This window comes from Leuresthes tenuis, unplaced genomic scaffold (genome assembly GCF_036924035.1).
Source record: "Leuresthes tenuis unplaced genomic scaffold, fLeuTen1.0.hap1 SCAF_20, whole genome shotgun sequence".
Lineage (NCBI taxonomy): Eukaryota > Metazoa > Chordata > Actinopteri > Atheriniformes > Atherinopsidae > Leuresthes > Leuresthes tenuis.
In genome coordinates, this window is record NW_027325374.1 from 22329138 (window position 1) to 22345107 (window position 15970).

The 15970-nt window shown below is 40.5% G+C and overlaps 2 protein-coding genes across 2 annotated transcripts in view; both read right to left on the bottom strand.

Annotated features, from left to right (window-relative positions):
- The window catches only part of mbtd1 (mbt domain containing 1), a 61237-nt gene extending 52779 nt beyond the window's left edge, over positions 1 to 8458 (bottom strand). The window contains exons 1-6 of the mRNA XM_072373769.1: positions 8282 to 8458; positions 7080 to 7284; positions 6868 to 7001; positions 5502 to 5616; positions 5333 to 5415; positions 5130 to 5247 (exon numbers count right to left, since the gene is read on the bottom strand). Of these exons, the coding sequence (XP_072229870.1) occupies positions 5130 to 5247; positions 5333 to 5415; positions 5502 to 5616; positions 6868 to 7001; positions 7080 to 7284; positions 8282 to 8302 (676 nt within the window). The 5' untranslated portion in view covers positions 8303 to 8458. The remainder of the gene's footprint in view (positions 1 to 5129; positions 5248 to 5332; positions 5416 to 5501; positions 5617 to 6867; positions 7002 to 7079; positions 7285 to 8281) is intronic.
- A 314-nt stretch (positions 8459 to 8772) lies between these two features.
- Positions 8773 to 15970, bottom strand: part of tdrkh (tudor and KH domain containing) — a 35155-nt gene continuing 27957 nt past the window's right edge. Inside the window, exon 13 of the mRNA XM_072373587.1 lies at positions 8773 to 9352. Coding sequence (XP_072229688.1) covers positions 9297 to 9352 — 56 coding nt within the window. The 3' untranslated portion in view covers positions 8773 to 9296. The remainder of the gene's footprint in view (positions 9353 to 15970) is intronic.

The following is a 15970-nucleotide window of genomic DNA, read 5'->3' on the forward strand; positions in this document are numbered from 1 at the left end:
TCCGCAAAACACTCTCTGGTGAAAATGAAAATCCTTCCCATTCTAGATTATGGTGATATGAATCTTATGAATCTACAGGAGTGCCTCCAAAAACCTCAAAAAACAAGATGTCATCTATCATAGGGCAATCGGGTGTTGTTACTGGGCTCCCTTTCAACACTCATTGCAATCTGTACTCAATTGTTAACTGGCCATCAATCCATTCCTGCAGGTTGTTGCATTGGTACCAGGTAATTGACAAAACCATCACTGACAAAACCCCTATACACCTTTCCTACTACTCAACATTTCCAATGTTGATTTGCTCTTGGGATTTCCATGTTGAATGTAATATATTTATTCTGCGAGTATGGTCATGATGGTTTTAATTGTTTTTTTTTGCCCTTTTTCTTCTTATCTGTATTAGAATAGAAAGAAAATAGAAATAGAAAAATTCTTCAAATTAGTAGAGTAGCTAAAAAAAAAAAAATATTTACAATGATTTCATATTAAACAGCAACAATAATAATCAATGACGAAATAAATAAAATAAATATAAGAAGAACATGTCAGCAGTCACTGTTAAAAAGCCTTATGGCTGTGGGGACAAAGGACCTCCTGAACCTCTCAGTCCTGCAGTGAGATGAGCCTCTCACTGCAGCTGCTCCTCTGACCTGCCAGGATGCTGTGGAGAGGATGTCTATTATTATCCAAAACAGAATATAATTTCCTCCTCATCTGTTACTCCAAAGTACTGGTCCAGTCTTCTGTCTACAACAGAACTGGCCGTTTTTTTTTTTTTAAAACCAGTTTGTCCAGGCGCCTACAGTTTTTGTCTGTAGCGCAACTCCCTCAGCAGACAATAGCAAAGAATAGTGCACTCTGAATGATAGTTTCATAAAACATGCATATCATAGCACTACAGACATTGAAGGACCTGAGCAGTCTCAGGAAGAAGAGACAGCTCTGGCCCCGCCTGTACACTGCTTCTATGTTGGCGGACCACTCCAGTTTATTATCCAGGTCTGAACAGACTCCATATCCCCTCCATCAATGCAGACTAACTGGTATGGAGTTTTAGATCTCCTGAAGTCTACCACCAGCTCTTTGGTTTTGGTAGTGTTCGGGAGCAAAAGGTTATTTTTGGTCCAGCCATAGAAGGACTCCACAAGGTCCCTGTACTCCTTCTCCTGTCTACCGCACACACATGCCACAGCAGCCGTATCATCAGAATTCTTCTGTATGTGGCAGGACTCTGAGTTGTACCTGAAGTCTGATGTGTACAGGGTGAAAAGAAAAGGAGCCAAAACAGTACCCTGAGGAGCCCCAGTACTGCATGCTCGTGTTCCAGAAACACATCTCCTCATCCTGACATACTGTGGTCTGGCAGTCATGTAGTCTATAATCCACAATGTCAGGGAGGGGGCCAAACCCATACCTAGAATCTTGTCTTTCAGTATGGGAGGCCGTATGGTGTTGACCATGAGTCTCACATATGAACCCGGCACATCCAGATAAGCATATGCCTGATGCAGCATGTACAGAATCGCGTCTTCCACTCCTATGTGTTTCTGGTAGGCAAACTGGAGAGGGACAAGATCCTCAGCAACCTGCAATCTCATGCGACGAACAAGGAATCTCTCCAAGGTCTTCATGATATAAGATGCAAAAGCCACCGGTCTATAGTCACAGGCCACAGGTTGCCCTAATTTGGGCACCAGTATGAGTCGAGAAGTTGACCCTCCTGTCCATGTCAATGTCCATTTCTTCTTCCTCCAGCAGTACAGCCCAGTCTGTGACATCAAAGCAGTCTCTCAATGCATCACGGGCCTCTGGTGACCACTTCCTGAAAGATCTGGTAGTAACAGGAAGTCTTTGTAAACAAGGTCCGAATGTGGGTTGTAGATAGACCACGCTGTGATCAGATCTGCCAAGTGGTGGAAGAGACACTGCCCTGTAAGCCTCCTTCACATTAGCATAAACCAGATGTAATGTCTTTTCTCCACGTGTTGGACAGTCCACATACTGTACAAAGCCAGTCAGGCAGGAGGATAGAGAGATGTGGTTGAAATCCCCTGTGATTGCAATGAATGCCTCAGGATGCTGGGTCTGTATCCTAGCAACGGTATCATCTCTGATTAAAAAACAGCTGATTAAGAAACAGCCTTTCCGCTTACCGCTCGTACTCCGGTCATGATCCGCTTGTACGGCTGTGAAACCGGGTATGTCCACACACACGCACACACACGAGTCTGGTGTGTTGTCATTCAGCCAGGACTCAGACAGACAGATTAACCTGCTCTCCTTATACAGCCGTTGGTTAGGCACAAGCGCTACTAGCTCATCACACTTGTTAGGTAGCGAGTTAGCGTTTCCCATAATCACAGAGGGCTGAGAAGGCTTGTACCTCCCCTCTTTGCCTTTCGTTTTGCTCCAGCTCTGCATCCACGGTACAGCTTTTTTAGCTCAGTCAGAATTGGATGTTTAATTCTAAGATCAATCCTTGACGGTGCGAACAGTTCTTCTCTTGTGTACACTGCTCTAGTACTGGTAGCAGTGCACATTGTCAAATAATAATAAATAAAACGAAATGTAAGTAAAAAGGAGATCACTAAAAAATGTTTAGATAAAAAATAAAAAAATACATATAAATATGTAAACGACGAACAAAATTGAGAGCCACACAGACTTGCTGCCGATAAGGCTGGTGCATAGCAACCGCGAGAGACTTTATGAGTTAAAATTTTTTTTATGTTGTTTGTATAATTTGCTCTTTTCTGCCGCCTCTTGGTCAGGACATCACTGCAATTGAGAATAGGTTCTTAACCAACTAGTTTTCAAAAAGTATAGTTTATGAGCCGGAAATACCTGATAAACACAGGGAGAGGGGTGAGAACATAAATACACAGCTCCATTTTCCCATGCCAGCAAGTAGTTGTTTACTGCTACTAAGGTTTGAAATATTGTAAACTGAAACTATTACAGGGTCTGAAATTCAGTACGGAATGCAGCACAGAGTGTATGAAGAATAAAGAGAAACACTGCAAGACGGACTGACTTCTGTCCTGGAAAGCATATTTATAGCTAGCTAGCAGACAAGTAATTTTGTGCACCACAACTGCCATTATACCGAGAACTGCATGTCCACCATGGGAATGTGCACAGCTTAATAAACGGAATCTCCTGGTCATTGTCACTCATTGCAATGATTTATGAGGCGTATTATAGGTCAAAATAAATGCACCATTCTTTGTTGGTTTCATTATGGATAAATGTTATCAGGAGTCTGTAGTTTATAAACATATAGAGCAATTCCAATGAGAGAAACATTCTTTACGTGCTTCATCTGGACATTTCTAAAGTTTTTCTGGCACAGCATTTAACACACTCACTATGCCAGGCACATATCTAAGTGTTAAACCAAAATAATACAAAAATAGAAATAGAATAGAAAAATAATAATACACCCGCCTTCCTGATTGTCATATTGATTTTTTTTCTTCAATTCTGATATTGCATTATGTTGAACATAATGCTGTTTGAGTGGAAATGCTGGCCTGCTGTTCCTGCGCCAGATCTTACAGCAGTTTTATTTTAGAATATTTTACAGGTGACCACTGACTACAAAAGTTGTGTGGCAGAGTGCATGTTCCACTGTTAAAATGGATTTGATATCTATTACAACCTAAAAACTACAGACATTAACTTAAGCAACCAAGATACAGTAAAATTAGCTAAGATTTCATGTTAATGAAGTATATGCCCCCACATTATACATTTCCCCATGCGCACTGCAGATATGTAAACAACAATTAGTTAAATAAACTACAACTATTCAAAGAGAATAGCTCAAAAAAGATAACTAAAAAATATGTCATTTTAAATCTAAATCAGCGTGCAAACTTAAACAGAAGTTAAGCCAACAAAACAGAAATCATGAAAAATAAGACTTTTTCAAGGCACACTGTTAGGATGTTCAAATACATGTTTAAGTCTAACAAGCAGCGCAACACTAAATTCAATCTGAGTACAAGTTACAATTCTAAGTGTCATTGAACATTGTATTGGCACACTATAAAACATGTTTCTCATGATGAGAAATTCTGAAGTTATAGTGATAGTGTGTTCATGATATACAGCTGATCTGTGACAGAAGGCCACGCACGATTTTTCACTTAGTAGTTGAAGAAAAAGTGAGTTTCTCTCCACAGCTCACCTCTCTGGAGGTTAGAAACATCAAGTAAGCATTAGAGTCCAAGCCAAGTTTTCACCAAATTCTGATTAGATTTCCGAGCAGACCATAGTTTCTTCATCATCTACAATTTGTTATTGTATTGTAACTGTTTGATATTTTCCTCTTCCAGGTTTTGCAAGAAATGGGGCCACGAGGCCCAAGCTTCTGGCCCTGTTTCTTGCTCTTTCATAAGTCTCTCTCAAATATACCTTTTTAAGGAATGATGCATCTTCATTGTGCACTGAGTGATGTGATAAAAGTACAGAGGCAGAATAGGGGGTCGAAGTTTATCTGCCAGTAAGGTCAATTGTAACAGAGGTGAAATGGGTAAGCCTCGTTGCTCACGCATTCCAAGCCGGCATCTCGGAACATGTGACTCTAACCAACAGAGCTCTTGTAACTCACCTGAATCCACAACATCAGCTTAATAAAAGGACACAGCGATGTAGGGCTGAGCTTCCTCTGTTTGGCATGTGTGAATTACTAAAGGGAACAGCGGTGGATTAACAAGGAAGTCTTTTTTTTTTTTTTTTTTCAAACTGATAAGGCACAACCGAAGTGGGAAAAAGGCTTTCACACACTGTAATTGAGAACCGCCATCTGAAGCAATGATTTGCCACTGTTGTGGGCCTGCAACTTGAAAATATAACTAAGCGTGAGCTAAGTTTAAGAGAGGAGAGGAAAAGTGGTAACAATTTATAACACTCTATATAGTTAAGAGAAATGCTTAAGTTGGAGAAATGCAACAAACAAAATGTGATCTGAAGTATGTATTGGACAGCAAATAGACCTGCAGCTGAGATCACAGATGATACCCCACCTGTGAAGCAGGTATGGGGAATATTCCCCCTATTTTGACAACTGAATATCAGGCCCTATATAAGAGTTGATTTGTCATTTTTTGTTGTAGGCATACCTGCTAGCTTTATAATTTCTGCTATCCAGTACACCTTAGTGGAGAGGTTGGTATCAGAGTTGGGCACTTCAATCCTCACTCCTTCTTCTATGTCTCCCCAGGATGTCCCCATAGGGGCCTGATCCACAAAGGAAGCACTGACGTTATTCAACCATAAGAGCATAAAATAACTAGTCACCATCTGAAGTCCAGCTTTTACTTACATGCTTAAAACAGCTGACAGGAGCTCCAACCGTGTTATTGCTACAGATATACCTTCCCCAGTCAAAGCTCTCTGTGGAGACGACTAATAGAAACGAGAGAGTGTAGAGCTGGAGAAAATCTGAAATCTGTTAGACCATTCAATTTCATGACTGATTTTTGATTACTCACTGGCTTTTAACTTGGCCTGGTTCTGTTGACTTGCCTGGTACTGGGCGTAAGCCGCCAACTTTGCCATCAGAGGCTGTTTTTGTAAGACTTTTGCCTTTTTTGTTGGAGGTTTGCCCTTGTAAGAATCAAAGCAGAAATCATTATTTGTGCAATCAGATACTGATCTTACATAAACTGGTATACTAAGATAAGCTATCTACATATCTATATCTCTAACTATTTATCTATGTAGATATATATATCTATGTAGTTACAGTGGTGTGAAAAAGCGTTTCCTCCCCTTCCTGATTTCCTATTTTTTGTATGTTTGACAGACCTAAATGTTTCATATCATCAAACAAATGCAGTTTCTAAATGAAGGTGTTTATTATTAAGGGGGAAAAAATACAAACCTTCATGGCCCAGTGTGAAAAAGTGACCCTCCATTGTAGTATATAAAGTAAAGGTAACTACATTGCTATAACCAAATACTATAAACAGGGTAAAGAAAGCACTTAAAGTGCTACACTTGATTGCAGTTGTTGCTGCTAAGGGTGGCCCAACCAGTTATTAGGTTTAGGGGGTCAATCACTTTTTCACACAAGGCCATGTTGGTTTGGATTTTTTTTCCCTTTAATAATAAACACCTTCATTTACAAAACTGGATTTTGTGTTTAATTGTGTCATCTTTGTCTAATATTTAATTAGTTTGATCTGAAGCATTTAAGTGTGACAAACGTACAAAAAATAAAAAAAAAAGGGTACAAACCCTTTCCCACCACTGTATATATAGATATATACACATATCTACCGTAAATTCCGGACTATAAGACACTACTTTTTTCCCAGGCTTTGAGCACCGTGGCTTATAATACGGTGCGGCTAATATGTTTTTTTTTCTTTCTTTTTTTTTTTCATGCCACCAAAAACATTTTGCCTCGTAACATTAGATCAATAAAATTAACGAATAGTAGTGGTCCAATGAAATTGTATGATTAAAAAAATAAATAAATAAATAAAACATCGGTGTTACAGGCACTGTTCGGGAAAAAAACATTTAATTAAAAGTTTAAAAATCCATGTAACAACATCATAACCACATTTCTGTATAAATATCTCATATTACAATGTGGACACCCAGGGCTTATAATCCGGTGCGGCCTATACATGAACAAAATGGATTTTCTTTTTAAACTTAAGAGGGTGCCGCTTATATTCAGGTGCGCCCGATAGCCCAGAATTTACGGCATATATATGTATTCTGCATACATACGTGTGTGTGTGTGTGTGTGTGTGTGTGTGTGTGTGTGTGTGTGTGTGTGTGTGTGTGTGTGTGTGTGTGTGTGTGTGTGTGTGTGTGTGTGTGTGTGTGTGTAGGCGTGCGCACCTGGAGTCTTGCCAAGATGCTCGCTTTCTTAGAATTTGAGGAATAACTTCTGGAACAAGATACACTGCAGAAGCGTTTAGTTTTGGAGTAAAAAGCATCTCGTACTCCGACCATTCCACACATCTCACAGGTGGCTGTGAAAACCAAACAGTTCTCACTAACAAAATTAAATCTCAGTGGTACATACAAATAAACACATTTCCATTACTGACCCATTCCAGCTTTGCCATCAGGGTAAGTGTAGACCTGACCATTGTTCTTGATGATGGGCAGGCTGGCAGGAATGGAGGGCACCACCTCATCCTCACTGTCCTCCGAGCTGGAGCTGCTAGTTGACTCCTCACTGCAGCTGTCATAGCCATCAAACATCCCAAACGAGTCTCTCCTCTTCCGCTCTGAACGTGGGGTGCGTTCAGCCTTCACAAGACAACAAAATAGAGGCTGAATGCATGTTAAAAGTTATGTTCAACCGCTAGTCCAAAGATCAAACATTTATGATCATATTCATTTCTACTACGCAGAAACTCTCGGTAAAAAAAATGTTGTTCTCACAAACATTAGTTGCATAATGTTTGATTTATTAATGACTAATAAAATAATAAATCATTCTCACTTGATGGGCATTCGGTCTGGAACACTTTCAAACAACGACTTCCACTTTCCAGTTCAGGATTCTATATTTTAAATTATTCTCAATTTTAAAATATCTTCTCTCCATTTGGTCATCTGCTTTGTTATTTTGGACCTGAAATGTTGGCTGTTAAACCTATAAGAAATTCTTAATTAAATTGTTTTACATAAATTTAATTTAACCACAGCTATGGTCGTGAATATCAGCGTCGTTTTGCTCTGTAGATATAAAGTATCCGAAGAGTGTTAAAATATTCCGTTCACAGTCGGTTTACTTCCTCTTCTCATAATCACAGGTGAAATTTGAAATGGTTGCGCTAGCATTTAGAGTGTAACGAATGAAAGTTCCAAGAGGAAAATAATGCAGACATTCGAGGCAGATAATTAATATACACGATAGCAAAATGGACTAAAAAATAAAAGTAAGTCAGAGATGGTCTTATTTGAAATAGCTAGACCTGCTGTGCGTGCTAACTAGCACTAGCACAATGAGCGAGGGGAACCCTGTTTTTCCTGTCTTCACAAAAGAAACAAAAGCAGTGGGGATTTTCACATACGTATTAAATAAGCATATATTCATCTTAAGTTAACACAGATGTTTGCTTGTTGTACTTCTTTTACTGTTTTTTTGTTTGTTTTTGTTTTTTAGAGCTTTTGGAAAAATTAACACTGGCTAAAGCACAACCTCGCGACCGAAAGCAGTTAACAACAAAGGAGCAGCGCTAGCTTAAAAATCCTCTGGAGCCGGAGGCTCGCGGCCCGAAATTGTTTTAAACTCACTCACCAAATCTCTTGTGTCTTCCATCAGCTCTTCATATAGATGACGTTTCAGCTGGCACAGTTTTCCAATGCAAATAAAACTCCCACACTGGGGATTAGTTTAGCTACGACACACTGGAGTCCAAAATAACACTGCCAAGCAGGATATCAACAAATTACTTCAGAGCTTTTGCGCATGAGCATGCGTAACCTACTTTCGTGTGATTGGTCAATCACGAATGGGCTCATAGACTGATATAAAAGCAAAACGGAGGACTGCTGAATAAATGAATGAAATTCCTCTTCAGTTCATGAGGAAGAGGAACAAATTTTTCAGTAAAAGCGGTGTAGCTTTGTAGTCAATTTCATATTCTGACATTTCGCTCTTCATTATTTATAATATTTTTGTCTTTAAATATGCATTATCAATATGGAAAAAATAAAGAGTAAAAGACAAACTATTTTACTTGTGAAATAAAAACAAATTCTTTATTGCAAATACAGAGCAATCCTACATACAACTAAAAAAACATTTTATGGCCTAAGCTTATGATACATTAAATGCCATATTTCCATACTAAACACAACTGAATAATCGCATTCAATTATACCATTTGTTTTTAATTCTTACATTCAAAACAATCAACTTAGTCTCATCAATTTAAACAAAGATACAATTACAGAGACAAAATGAGAAACATTAGCAACCAACGATATTCCCTCTGTTACCACTGACATATCAGTTTTGTCACGGTTTTACAATAACACTCTCTTTCTTGAACATAAACTATAGTAGCATTACAATTCAGCCAAGCAGCACAAGAGAACAGCATAAAGAGTGTGAAAAAAAGTGAACATGGCTGTAAAGAGTGTAGCAGATAAGAGCCCACAATTAGGATTTATGCATATGAAAACTATTCAGCTCATGTGGTGCAATGGTTAGTCCTTGCACATAAGAGGAGGCAAGATTTTTTGCAAAACACAACTGTGATAGATTCATTTTGTCGCACTTGTGACAGGAAATACCTCTGTTGGCTTTCTCAGAGTGGCTCATCCTCTATGACATCATCGATGCTTCCTGAGATTGAGGCAACCTCTGGGGTACAAAAAATAAACATTCATGTTAGCAATCATACTAGCAGCTGGAACTATGACACTTTCAATCCACCACAGCACAAAAGCTTGACAGACAATCTAAAGTTTTCTTCACACAAGAGAAAGTAGCATTAAAGGCTTTAATCTTATTAAAGTAATAATATTTCAGTCATTTGCACGTTGATAACTTTTCTGTTAATGTTCCTTAACCTTCATTAGGATATACCCATCTCTGCACTTTATCTTTCTGTACTTTCCTCTATGCATGCACTCTATCTCTACTCTGTCACCTCTGACAGAGTCTGACTAGTGGGTTCCTTCTATGTAGTTTGTTAGCTTTTTATATAGCTTGTTATATCTTCATTTGTAAGTCGCTTTGGATAAAGGCGTCTGCTAAATGCATAAACCTAACCATAAACCTAAACCTATGAAAGTGACAGAGCATGAGCAATATTTTCTGTAAATGTAGAGCAGTGGCTTAAAGGCTTTTTTCATACTTTACTGACAATGATGTGTCACCAGTAACTAATAATATAGAACCAAGCACGCAGTTTTTGTGTACAACAAACAAGCAGTGAATGAATGCAGCAAAACAACACTTTCCTACATATTTCAGCTTACCGAATTCTCAGTGTTATGTTTATGAGAGTTAAATTGCACTACAGCAGCAGCATAGCTGTTATCAACTCTAGAAAACCATGCTGTTTATTTGAGCACTCTGTCTCTGTATTGTCAGTGGGTTGTAAGAAGATCAGAATCAGAAACAGTTTTATTGCCAAGTAGGTTTACACATACAAGGAATTTGTTGTGGTGTGCTGGTGCTTTGTTTTCTGGATAATTAAATAAAAACAATAAATAAGAACAGAAAGTAAAAAGTGAAACAATGGAACAAGTATGTACAGGTATTGTGTAGACAGACATAAATGTATTGTGTAGAGGGTTGTGGGGGTGAGGGGTCAGTGTTAGTGGGGGTCAGCTGCAATCTTGCCTGCACGCCTCAGGGTCCTGGAAGAGTACAAATCCTGGAGACTTGTGAGTTTGAGGTAGGTGAGGATGGACTCGATGGCAGAGTAGAAGTGCACCATCATCGCCTTTGGCAGGTTGAATTTCTTCAACTGCCTCAGGAACTACATCCTCTGCTGGGTTTTTTTGATGAGGGAGCTGATGTTCAGCACCTAATCATCACCCAGGACCACCAGGATCACCTGAAGTGGGAGCTGATGTTCAGCTCCCACTTCAGGTGATGATGGAACGCAGGAAGCAGAAGGACTCCACAATGTTTACTGGGGATTCACATAGGGTGATGGGGGCAGGTGGGGTTACGTTCTTCCTAAAATCTACAACCATCTCCACTGTCTTGACAGTGGTGAGCAGTAGGTTGTTCTTCTTGCACCAGAGGGGTGTTCCACGAACGTAGCTAAAGAAAGCCAGGCTGTATCGGGAAAGCCTTGCTTAGACTAACACCATCTCCCAATTAAGCCTCAAGTCGTTCAACAAAGACATTTCAGCTGCATCTAATCGAGGCTGATTCATGCATAGTGAGGCTTACAAAGCTTGCGTGAGTGCCCGAGGAACGTAAGAAGCCCTGACTAGTGAATGGTGGAAAAAAGAGATGTGAGACAAGGAGAGCAAGACAAGAGCTGTAATTTTCTCAGCAGCTGAACAAAAAGCTGCTGAGAAAATTATGAGAAAATTAATGCTGATGGAGCTGTATGATGGTTAAAAGTGTGATCACCAGGAAAGGTAATACAGCTGCGATAAATAGTATGAGATGTACTGCACAAATATACCAGCCCTGCTCAGTTTATTAATAACCCAATAATCAACACGCATCCTCATACTTTGTGACTGTATTATCGTGAGTGTGTGACCCACATATTAATTCTTCACTGTTACATCTCAACATGAACAATCTTAACAGCCAAAAGTGTACCTGGCAGCAGGCGAAAGTAAAGTACAAGAACATATTTCAGAGTAGCCTTTAAAGAAATGTGTTTGTCCAAAAAAAAGTGTTGAGCTGTAAATATGTTGCACTGTAGCTACCAAAAAAAAGCCAGAGGCCTCTGCCACTGGTGGGGGTCCTCTACCTGAAAATCTCACACCAGCAGAGGAACTTGCTCTAACCAGCAATCGAGGGCAATCACTGGTAGAAGTAATAGAGGGATGGGACCTCCTCGGGATATGTTCACAAGAGTGTATGGGATCAGTGTGTAGAAGGTATTGATCACTTTCCCTCAAATTGTCAGCCTTTTAATGATAATGATGGTGAGCCTATATCTGTCAGTGGTGGGACACACCATCTGCCTGCTTCATCCCCAGACCACAGAGGACATCCCTAAACCATGTGTGAGTAGTTGTATTCAATTTAATTTTCTTTCGATGGAAATACTAATCATCTCATGCATCCTGTGATCGCCTACTTCAACAACTGCAGTGTTTCTCTGTTTGCAGTTTGATGGCCCCAGCACATCTCGGGCATTCAATGATGAAACAGTCTGTAGACACATAAATGCCTCAGGTAGACTATTTATTATTAAAAATGGGAAACGGTTTGGATGTGTCTGCAGTCTACACATTCTATACCAATAGGCCTAATTATCACCAATACACTTTACTGTAGGTTGCAACAGAAACACAATTCCAGCAGCAAAGAGTGAAGTAAGTAACTCTTCACATTACTATCACTACCTACACACTTCGTTGCTCACAGGCACGTTCACAGTGGGGTGCCATGACCCCACTGTGAACAAGGAAATATGTGTCCCTGTATAGGTCCCTCACTGTGTCAGGAGAAACTCTGAGTCCTTTCAGGCACTGGAACCTGCTCTGTCCCAAAGCAGGACACCATTGAACTCTCCTGCAGAATAAAATAAATGTTGGCTGGATATATGTGTGTTAAGACTTGGATATTTAATGCAATATGTGCCTTATATGGCTATCTACAATAAAGTAGGACGAGCACTTTAAATTCCTTAAGATGACCTCTACACCTGACCTCATTAGATTACCAAAATTATGCCCATGCTATATACATCTTACTTGAAAAGTACGCTCCTTCGGGTAAGTAAAATTCTTGCGCCTTGAGCAAACCTGTGCCAGTGAGGATGCTCGGAAGATCCTAGAATCATGAACTGATCCCGGCCATTAATCCACAATGTTGGAACTTAAATTACCTCCATCACAGATCATCTGTATGAATGGAGGATAGGAGTCAATGATGAGGTGCTTGGTTTGACAGGGCATTAATGTAACAACGCTCAACATTAATCAAACGGGTTGATGTGGTGTTTTTCGAAATGAAATCCAGTTCAGAGTCTATGGACAATTATCCCCAATATGTACCTGTACATTTAGGCTATGGAAAAAATTTTCATTTACGTAGTCAGCCTCCACTACATAGTCCAGCAGGGGCCTGGATGCGTACATGGGTACAGTCTAGTGCACAGATAACATTGGGGAAGCCTGACGGAGTTGATGAACTTAACGCAAATACGTCAGCCATTAGGTTGTTTTACATTACCGGCCATTGTGGAGCAGCAGCCTGAAAGGACCTGTCCCCCATTTTTCTGAGTCTGGGTGTAGGTCGGGTATTTGTGAAATGTGGGACGGAGATGTAAGAAGGTATCAATTAGTTTAAATGAATATCATGTTCTCTTTCATTTAATTTCATGTTCAGTACTTGTATAGTTGTATTTCTTTAGTTGCACTGGCACTGACTGATTGATTCATTGATTTTTCGAGACAGTAAAAGTGATGATATGATCACAATTTTTTTTTTGTTTGTTTTTTAAACAAGACCTGAGTTGCAGGAGCGTGGAATTCTAACAGGTGGAACTTTCTTTCAGGAGTCTGTTTCACCCGGTCGGACATTCTTTGAGACGCTGCTGAGCTAAGCTTGAATATAAGCCTGCCCAGGAGCAGGCTAGTTCAGCGGCACAAACTACCATGGTAACTCAGCGGGCATTCAAATAAGCTACATTGGTGGAACGGAACTCTCTCTTACATGAGCCAGACTTATCGAGATCAGCGAGGCTATCATTTTATCCAGGTTCGTGGAACACCCCTCAGGTTTCCAGATAATCAGTCTCCCACCTGTAGGCAGACTTGTCGATACCAGAGAGGAGTCTGATGAGGGTTGTGTCATCTGCAAACTTCAAGAACTTGACAGACCAGTTTCATGTGTTGCATCCTGTCGGACAGGAAGTATGTGATTCACCTGCAGGTGCAGTCAGGTACACTCAGCTGGCAGAGCTTGTTCTGAAGAAGACCCGGACTGATGTTGTTGAAGGCAGAGCTGAAATCATAAACAGGATCCTGGCGTGGGTTCCTGCAGAGTCAAGATGCTGTGGAGGGCCAAGTTGATGGCGTCGTCTACAGATCTGTTGGCTCTGTTGGCAAACTGCAGGGGTCCAGGAGTGGATCTGTGATGGATTTGAGGTGTGATAGGACAAGGCGTTCAAAGGACTTCATGACAACAGAGGTCAGGGCAACAGGTCTGTAGTCATTAAGTCCTGTGATCCTTGGGTTTTTTAGGGATGGGGATAATGGTGGAGGTCTTGAAGAAGGCTGGCATGTGGCAAGTCTCCAGTGAGCTGTTGAAAATAGGCGCATTCCCACTGTCGAAACCTTCTGCAGTTCCTGTTAACCTTCTCAGGAATAGGGACGTTTTTTTTGCGCATTTGGACATACAGGAACTAGGGACCATGGCCCTCAGTTCCTATAACCATTTTAGCTCCTTCTTCGAGGCAGGGTCTGGGTTCCATAGGAACACATGTAGGTGATGTAGGTGTTTGGTGGTTGGTGGCTAAGCCACTCGTCTGAAATGTTTACTCATACGACGCAGACACAACTGGCGCATGTCTAGTCTGCGGGGCTCTGCTCTCCTTCTTTCCTTCATGAAACAAAGAAGTATCACCTGCTGCTCAACTCTTCATCTCCTGACTCTCATTGTGCGCTCTTCCAGCCTCGATCTTAGACACCTGATGTGATCATCCGTGATTAATATTACCATCATGCAGATCATTAACACGGTGGCCTCCTCGCTCTCCATATTAGCTTCTTGGTAGTGTCGTTTTCTTCTCCCCTTACTTTTCGAGGGTTTTGTTTGGTTGTTGAGTGTGACACTAAAGTATAACACATCACTATTGCATCACATCAGTCCCTGTCAAGGTCCCTGACTCATGTGCGAATGCAAAATGAAACAGTTCCCCTGGGGAAGGGCAGTTCATAGAACGAAATTTGAGGTGGACAGTTCTTAGAACTGCATTCTTAGAACGTCTCTGTCCGAATGCGGCTATTGTCTGTGAACACTGGAGACAGCTGATCAGCACAGTGCTTCAAGGTGGATGGGGAGAGTCAGGTCCTGCTGCCTTGTTGTGCCATGTTCCTGGGATGTGGCTGGTGAGAGGTGTCATGGAGGATAGTGTCAGGTCTACTCCATTGTCTTTCAAAGCGACAGTAGAACTCATTAAGCTGGTTGGCCAGTCGCAGGTTGTTTGTGGAGAGGGGGGCTGTAGGTCTATAGTTCGTTATCGGTCTGAGCCCTCTCTGGACAGAAGCAAAGTCGTTAGCTGATAAATGGTTTTGTAGCTTCTCAGAGTGCTGTAGTTTAGCATCTCTTATCGCCTTGCTAAAGTTGTACTTACTCTTTGAACTTGTCCCTGTCCCCACTCCTGAGACTAAGACTTTTGTGAGCTCATACAGCTTAAGTACTTTTAACTTACTGTTTACTGCCACAATAATTCTCATAAAGCTAACAAACGTGGAGCATTGTTCTGAGCAAAACAGAAGTGGATAGGAGCAAGAGCAAATACTGATATATGGTCAGACAGAGTAAAAGCTTCAACTAAAGTATCAAAACACTTCTCTTTCATTCATTTACAAGAACTGTGCTGTATTTACTGCATTACTGAACAGCTGATCATATGTTAAATAAACTCACCACTACTGTGCTTCTGTATTTTAGTCTCTTTTTTTCTAAGAGACAGTAAAAGTGGTTATATGATAATCACAATTTTTTTTTGTTGTTTTTTTATACAAGACCTGAGTTGCGGGAGCGTGGAATTCTAACAGGTGGAACTTTCTTTCAGGAGTCTGTTTCACCCGGTCGGACATTCTTTGAGACGCAGCTGAGCTAAGCTTGAATATGCACCAGATAATTTCAGCTGTCACCAGATTAACTGAAAGCAATATGAAAGGGGCCTAAGTGTAAAAATACAAAGTCTCTTAGGTTTCACTGAAACTTTAAAAGTGACATATTGCTTCATAAAGACTGCATTCATGAGTTTACAATCATTACTTGCTCCATGTCATCTGGCCAAAAAGTGCCACTATCAAATCCCACATAATCAAAGACTGCATGGTGCAAAGACTTTGCTTGGAGAACTTTGAATATGGCAACAAATCTGGTAGATTCTTACCCATTCACTTAAAAATAAACAATCATTCAACACACAATATTTTAGAATATCAACAGCTCAAGTCGATAATAAGTAAGATGACTGTCCGACAAGAAACAAAAGGACAATTGACCTGCTGTATGTTAATGTGCAGAAGTCATACAGAGTCACATCCTTCTCACCACTAGGGAAATCTGACCACAACCTGGTTCAAAGGCAGT